This window comes from Camellia sinensis, chromosome 15 (genome assembly GCF_055761805.1).
Source record: "Camellia sinensis isolate YWXY chromosome 15, ASM5576180v1, whole genome shotgun sequence".
NCBI lineage: Eukaryota > Viridiplantae > Streptophyta > Magnoliopsida > Ericales > Theaceae > Camellia > Camellia sinensis.
Window position 1 is genome coordinate 19307463 of NC_138975.1, and position 8219 is coordinate 19315681.

Below are 8219 nucleotides of genomic sequence, written 5' to 3' on the forward strand. Positions count from 1 at the left end.
TTGCCTGCCAATGCTAGGTCACATATCGCCTTCTGCTCAGTTTGGTATAACAGTTTTAAAAAAGAAATAAGGCTTGGTTTCACTTTTCAAAAAATATTTTTCAGAAAATTCTACTTTCTTATTTTTCATATTTTTTTTGTTTTTACTGATTTTTTTAAATATTTTAAGCAATTTTTAAAAATTTTTAGACATACCTAACTTAGATGTATCTAAAAAGTAAAAAATTTGTGAAGAAAACCTTTTAAAAATTCACTAAATACCCAAAATACAAAAAAATACGAGAATTCAGTACATTTTTTTATATTTTTATGTATTTATTAATTTTTTAAAATATTTTTTCACAAATTTTTTACTTTTTAGATACATCTAAGTAAGGTGCATCTAAAAAGTAAAAAAAATGTTTAAAATTTAAAAAATATTCACTAAAAACAAAAAAATACGAAAATCAAAAAATTTAATTTTCAAAAAACTTAATTCAAAAAACTCAAACCAAACAAGGTTTTTCTTCGATATAGTAGACTTTTCAAAATTTAATTGATTTTTAAATTTTTTTGGGGCTTTTTTAGTCTAAAGATCCATAGAATTTTTAGAAATAATTAAAATTTAAAAATTCCACTAAACACAAAAGAGAGCCACTTAAACAGCATTTTTATTTTCATTTAAATAAGATTTCTCATCTTTAATAGGTTTTTTAAAATTTTCATCGGCTAATTTTTTTGGGAATTTAAAAAAAATAAAATAATGAGTAAAAAATATAATTGCAGAGTGATGAAGGTAAAAGTTTTATTTGCACAATCCAATGCATGATTCACTAGTACATCCATTACTTTGTAACTATTTTTCCTACACTCAATTTTTTTTTTTGATATTCTCCCTTTTTTTTTTAAAAAAAAAAAACAAAAATTGAAAAATTCCACTACATACAAAGTATATATATGTTCAAAATTCTTGTTTTAAACAAGGATCAAGTGTAGCCATTTTTTAATTTTATTTTAAATCATGCCAATTCAATAATTCCCGGCGCTCTCTCTCTCTCACACACACACACACAGACACCACACAAAAGGAACCATAACAAGTATCTTGGATCAAAAGCAAATTTCTGATTCATTGATCAAAATATGCTGAGCTTACAGGCATGGTCCAACACCAAAAACCCTAGCTACTACAACCTTACATTATTTTCTATTAGGGTGGAAGTGTAGATTTCCACATTCATATTCTATGAAATTCACCAGTCATGGCTTTCCAATTCACTTTCGATTAATTCCTTACTTGGGGCGAGTCGCAGTCTCAATAGGTCCAATTTGTCTTGCCAACTACACAAAAATAAAATATGTAACATTTAATATAACTGATAATTAAATATAGAATAAGTTTATAAACACATAAATCGATTAAAAAATTAGACATGAAATGCTTATAGACGGATAATTTTTTTTTAGAAATAGACCCCACTAATCGTATAAAATATTATCTATGTATGATTTTGTGATTTATTTCTGTATTTATAATGGAACTGTTATATACATACACATACAGAACCAAAATTGTTTAAGTTAGTATATATCAATTGCCAATTTAGAGTAAGGGAGATTGATAAAAAGACCTGAAAATAAGCTTCAAGCTTCTTTTTGAGGGTTGAATATTCTTTCTGGAGTTGTTGGAAAGTCCTCTTGCATCTGCTTTGTGTTCATGCATGAATGCAAACCCCATTTAAGAATAAATCCAAATCAAGCTTTAAAAAAAGAAGATTCCTAGTAATAATTGACATTTATGTGCATGCATGCATTTTCTTCCACAACTACTGAAGCCAAGTGGGCAAAATATATACAAGTGAAATGGACATCCCAACCCTTGATATAGCTTTAATTTTACACCTCCAAGTCTAGATACTAATAAGAAAGAAGGAAAAACAAATTTTATTCAGAAAAAAATAAAAGAGGAGATTTCATTTCGGGAGTAATTTTGAAAAGTAATTACAAATAGTAAGTTGTAAACTTTATAAATATTGATAATTAAAAACATAAATTTTATCATGAATCCATAATAAGTTTTTAAAACGACCATTGATTCGTAATTTCTCCAAAAATAAATGTGAATTGTTCGAATTCAAGACTTGTATTTGAATCAGACTGTGTCATGACAAGAAACAAAAGTGGAGGATGAGTTTACCCTTCTCCATTTCCTTCCTTGCAGTACTCCCTAAACTGTGTGCATTCATGTTTCACCTTTTTGGCTCCAATGCTGTACTCATGAGAGAGAGAGAGAGAGAGAGAGAGAGAGATGTTATGTTAAAGCCAAAACAGAATATACTTGGTGGTGATGATATTTGATTGAATTTTAATTTTTAATGTTTACCATTTATTCATTTAAGAGAAATTTCAGTATAGTGTGTGTTTTAGAAATAAATAATAATAATTAAAATTATAAATTTTTCTATAAATCTGTAATAACTTTTTAAAATTGCCACTGATAATTTCCCCATTTATTTATTACCTCGAACTACTTCCCTTGAACTGGTGCATATAGCTGTCCAACTTAGTGAAGTCATGAGGGCTCCTCTCCCTGCAATAAATCCCAAATAAATAAACAAACAAAAATTCAATAATCACTAGCCAAAATCTTTTGTCTCCAAAATTCTTGTTATCTTATTTTTAATGCACTCTCAATCAACTGTCTCAATCAACTGCGTGATGTGATGTAAATCTCAAAGCATAAGAATCTCGAATCTCAAGTAACGATTGTGCAACCAGAAATACATTGACATTATTAACAAAGTGAATTCACTCACAATGCTTGCTCTATATTCAGAATTGATCGCGATGAATCCCTATAGTACAATGTAACAATTTCCTCGACGAAATTAGGGTTAGCATCATCCTGTAATTCCTCTAGCTGAACAAATTGTTCGTCAAGAAATCCCTGCACCACCCTCCAATACTCAGTTTTCAGTGTCTCTCACAAAAGAACAGTTTAAGAATAAAGAAATTATCTACTTTCAAACAGTTTAATGCCTTCAGTGTTATTAAAAATTTAAGTTGAGAACCCAAAAGCAATGGTAGGACTCTCATGGATGTATTAATGCATGCAAGGCTTCAAGAAATACGAGAAAACTATAGTAGCCACACAAGTAGCCCAGTGATTATGGTATAAACTGTAGAGCGAGTCGTAAACTCAGAAGTCTTGGATTTAAAATTTCATAGACTTTACCAATGTATGTAGCGAGTCTTTATATTTAAGCGTGATTTTAACTCTTTAACTAATATAGAACTGATGTATGCAATTTGTAAGTGATTATAAGGCCTCATTTGGCGAATGATTTTTTTAGTCAAAAAGTTATTAAAAAAATTAAAAAGTTAATAATTCATATAAAAAAGTCAAATTTTTTTTTTTATTTTATTTTTTACACATTTTTTCGTAAAAAATTAAAAAATCATTCTAAACATACTAATTTTTTTTATATCACATTTTAACCAAAAAATTAAAAATTACTAAAAAAACATATTCGGTTTATGCTAAAATGGTGGGTCCAGGCCTGCCTTTGGAGGTAATTTTTATTTTTTATTTAAAAAAATGCCTTGCTAAAGGCGGTAACAACATCTCTAATGTAAAGAAGAAGAGGATAAGAACCTGATCAAAAAGAGCTTTCCTCATGTTGGCAAGCTGTCGATGCATTTGGCTTCTCTCCATTATTGCAGAATTAATGTGACTAAAAAGCAAGGTGAGAGATGCAAAGAATATCTAAAAGCTCCTTGAGAGAAAGAGAGAGAGTGAGAGAGCTGCTGCAGACTTAAGTGAGAGCTGAGAATGCAATGTATGATATAATATAGCCAAAGGAGGGCTTATATATAATGGAGAAGAGAGAGAAAGAGAACTGACATAAAAGAGGCGAGGAGAGGATAGAGAAGCAAATGTGCAGCGACATTTTTGTGCCAACTACCAAGGAGAAAAGAGAGATTTCCACCAACCCAAAAGCTCCCTTACACACCAAAAGATTTTTTTGATCCAACCAATATAAATTTTGATTCTGTCAGAAAAATATCAGATTTTTTTTCTTTGTTGAATTCTTTAATGCACTCTTATGTATACACAATTAGGAAAAGATTATGGTATTATAATTATAAAAAAATTGTATAATTATATACTTTTTGAGTTATAACTAATCAAAAACAAAATATTATAATTAAATATTTTACAATAATGTCATAATTAAAAAAAAAAAATCATAACTAAAGAATAAAATGACGTAACTAATAGTATACGGTATAAAGTGTATATAATAGAATCATCCTACACAATTAACATTCAATTTTATGGATTAATCGGCCTAGTAGATGTGAATTCCCCTATTACTAAGGAGTCATAAGTGAAACTTTCTGTAAAAAATCAAAAGAGAAGAACACAAGATAAATAAGATACAAAACTCCTAAAATTTTTATTTTATTTTATTAACTAGATATCGGAGGATCTCTAGCCAGCATCATAATGATGCTCATCTAGCCAGCACCATACTGATGCTCATCCAAGATTCTCATACTCTCTTATAAGTTCATCTGATCAAATCGGACAATGCAAATCCAAACATCATCACACTCAATCCCCAATGATTCTTCCAAAACTTCACATGAATAGAAGAACTGAATATTTTAAGTGCGTCATAACGTATGGTTATCAAGAGAGATATGTTGATGCGGTACTTATTGTTCTGAGGATAATGCTATATAAATAAAATTTATGTACAAAGTTCATTCATTTTACTACTTTAGTTCATAATTGCAAAGTTGATATTGTCATATTATTTTTATAAAAATTATGTATGATTATTATTTTCCTTTTATATGTAAGAGGTCAAGTGAAGTATAGAGTTAACAATTCTTCTATCGTCTATGTTAGTGTCGAGCGTTGCTTCTTATGAACCTTCTAAGGACGGATCCATGGATAGTCTAGCCAAGTAATAAGTTATTTAAAATTTGATTAAAAATTTAATGAGTTTTAAAATGTATTTAAATTTTATTTAATTTGTTTACTTTTCGAGTCAATCTCAAATGAGCTTCAATATAACTGAGCTCGAGCAATTTAGGTAGCGTTTGGTAGAGTTTTAGAATTATGATTTGAAAATAGAGTTGTATTTTGAGTTTGTGAGTTTTGAAATTATGATTTGATTGTGAAAAATTTGTTTCATAAATTTTGAAAATAGTTTTGAATTGAGTTTGAAATGAATGATGTAACATATGATATTTGATTAAAAAACTTTCAACTCATTATCAAATACACAATCTAAAATTCTATTTAACGCTCATAAAAAATTTTAAAAAAATTCTGAAAATATTTTTTATTTAAAATATAAAATAACAAGTGCAAAAAACAAAAAAACTAAACATTGTTCCAGTCAACCAGTTGGATGTCTAGGGGATAATCGGATAGACGTGTTTTGAAAAGTGAGTATGAAATCAATTTTTGAAAGCGCTAACCAGACATTACACTCAAACTAAGAGGTGGAACTAGGATTTCAAAGTTCTACCAAACAGAGCCTTAATTTTTTTTTTTTTTTGTGTAGTGCATATAATTGAGTCAAGCTGAGTAATACATTATTTAAGTTTGGTTTGAAATTTTAATGACTTTTTAAAATATGTTTGACTTGGTTTATTTAACAGTCTTATTTACAAGACCATGATTGTGATGTCAAATATCATAAAAGATATAAGCTAAATCCTTTTAAAGTCAAAGTATAATACTACATCTACTTAAATTCTTACTATTAACAATCTTACTAATAAAAATATACATTTTTAAATATCATCGAATACTTAAATGTCATTATTTTTTTTTGACAACCAATCACTTTAACCTCTTATATTTTTAGTATGTATAGAATTATTCAAAAGTTTAGTAGAAACTGTGAAATTTTATCAGATAAGTGTTAATTGTTAGTCACGTTATAAAAAAGAAATTGTTAATATACTTATCACTATTTGCGACTGTGCTATTATAGGTAATTGTGTGAGTAGATTTCTGACCACACTGCCAAATTAGCACTCAACTGGAGAGCACTGGCAGAGTAGATGACGCTTGAATGACCTATCACAGAAAAGAAGAGATTCCGACGGTGGTTCGTCCACCCGGGGGCACTGCGATGATCTAGTCAGTTATCTCTCAAAGATAGTAAAAGTGCGTAACTCACTATTCAGAATACAAAAAGCGTATCTTAGACCCATGAGGATGCCTCTCTTTTATAGCCAACACAAACCTAATCCCAATAGAAGCCTAGCTTCAATGGATTTAGGATTACTGCTAATCTTGGACTCCCAGTAGGATTGGGATAAACTCTCTAAGAGTCTTATCTTTACCCAAGCTGAAATCCTCTCTCATTCTAGGACTCTTGTCCTTTATCCGCTTATCCCGGACTCAGATATCTTCGGAGATTGCCTCGGCCTAGCCGAGATAACCTCGACATTATGATCAGGACACGTGGCACCTCGACCGACATTTTGGTGACACCTCGGCCATGTGTCGTCATTCAAAATTTATGTCCCAACAACTGCCCCCTAGGTTCTATTACCTCGGCATCCCGAGGTGATGGAACCTATATCATTTCTTCCATCAAGCACGTCGGTTAAGCTCGTTTCAACTTTTATTGCCGAAGTCAGAACTCGTTGGTTCAATATAACCAAGACCTATAGTCTGCTTTCATCAATGCCTCAGAATCATTAACCAGGATTGTTCAAGTTTCTCAGCCGAGATCATCCTCCCAGCCGAAGTCTTTGCTTCTTTAAATCAAGAACTTCAAGAGTTCTATCACGCGTGAAAGCTGTCACGCACAGCAACTCAACTGTTTTAGCCACGCGTCTTCCTCTTACTGGATCGTACTTGATATGCGCCTTTAAGTCGTCTTGCGTTTGGGTGCGCCGTCTGATAAGCACGTCGCTCTAGACGCATTGATGTATTTTTCCGCCATTCTTCGCATTTGATCAAAATCATTTCTCTTTCTCCGTCTCTTCACTTTTGCATCCTCGTTCTCAGGCTCCCAACTCTTTCTCTCTCTAACTTCTCTCTCCCAAATCCGCCATTGTTCCAGATCTTCAAGCTCTGCAACTACTTTTATTCCTCTCCTCCGGTGAAGTTTTCACTGACCTTTTCCGATCATAACCATCACCTGACTCCAGCGTACTCAACACCGGCTTCACTCTTCTAGTAGGCTACTGTTTCCTCCAGGTTTCCAGTTCTTGGTTCTCTTTGAATTCTGTTACATTCGTGCTCTGTAACTATGGCTTCGTTCATATTTTTTTTTTATTACAAATCTGTGTATGTGAACTCAACCATGCATTTGGGCATATTTGCATCATGATTTTATTTTTTGGCCGAATCCACTCTTGATTATTCACACACTGCTTACATATCTGTTGATCTTTGCCACTGTTCTTGGCCTCATACACCTACACAAACTTTGTCACTGTGTTCTTGACGATTTGTCACTGTTCTTGATTCTGAATCACGTTCTTGTTTCTGTTTGCCGTGTTTTTTCCAGATTCTTGCCTTCGATCTTCACTTGCCTAGACTTAGGTTTTGGGGTTTGTCTTATAGAACTTACGAACCTTAGGAAGAACTGACACAAATGCCCCTTAGATCCATACAAACTCTTGCCATAGTACATTTTTAGGTTTTAGCCGAGGTCCCAAAAACCCTTTCAAAACACTTCCTTTTAAAATCCAACACCTTCAGCGAAGCCGACGTCATGGGTATGTGGAAGAATAGGGTAGACACCCCGACCAAGTTGGAATATTTCAGGCAGGAGTTTTCCATTCTTGCCGATGTTCATCTCAGGTTGGCAGGAGAGGATGACTCTATTATGCCCACAGATGACTCAATGCCCTTCCCTGTTATAGCTTTCACAGAGTGCGAACTTAGGTTCCCACTCGACATCCTCTTCCGAGAAATCCTTCATTACTATAAATTGAGCCCAATGCAGCTCGCCATTAACTCTTATCGAGTTATCAACGGTATAATAGCCTTAGCCAAACAAGAGAATACTAGGATAACTTTAGCATACATCTAATACTGCTACACCATGTGTGGCCTCAAGTTGAAGAAATGCTACATTTACTACCTTAAGCCGAGGTCCACAGAGTACAAAATTGTTGCCGACCTCCCAGACTCTAACAAGGGAGTCGGGGACGATTACTTCATTGTCTCGGGGAACTGGGAGTTCGCTCCAGATG

At 32.3% G+C, this 8219-nt stretch overlaps 1 protein-coding gene across 1 annotated transcript; it reads right to left on the bottom strand.

Moving 5' to 3' along the window:
• Positions 1-1083: 1083 nt before the first annotated feature.
• LOC114313369 (histidine-containing phosphotransfer protein 4) lies at positions 1084-3904 on the bottom strand. Its single transcript, XM_028259759.2, has 6 exons — positions 3634-3904; positions 2795-2925; positions 2500-2568; positions 2176-2247; positions 1610-1682; positions 1084-1319 (listed from the first exon to the last, which is right to left on the bottom strand). Exons 1-6 carry the CDS (start codon positions 3691-3693, stop codon positions 1272-1274), a joined length of 453 nt encoding a protein of 150 aa, XP_028115560.2. The 5' UTR covers positions 3694-3904; the 3' UTR covers positions 1084-1271.
• Between the last annotated feature and the right edge of the window lie 4315 nt (positions 3905-8219).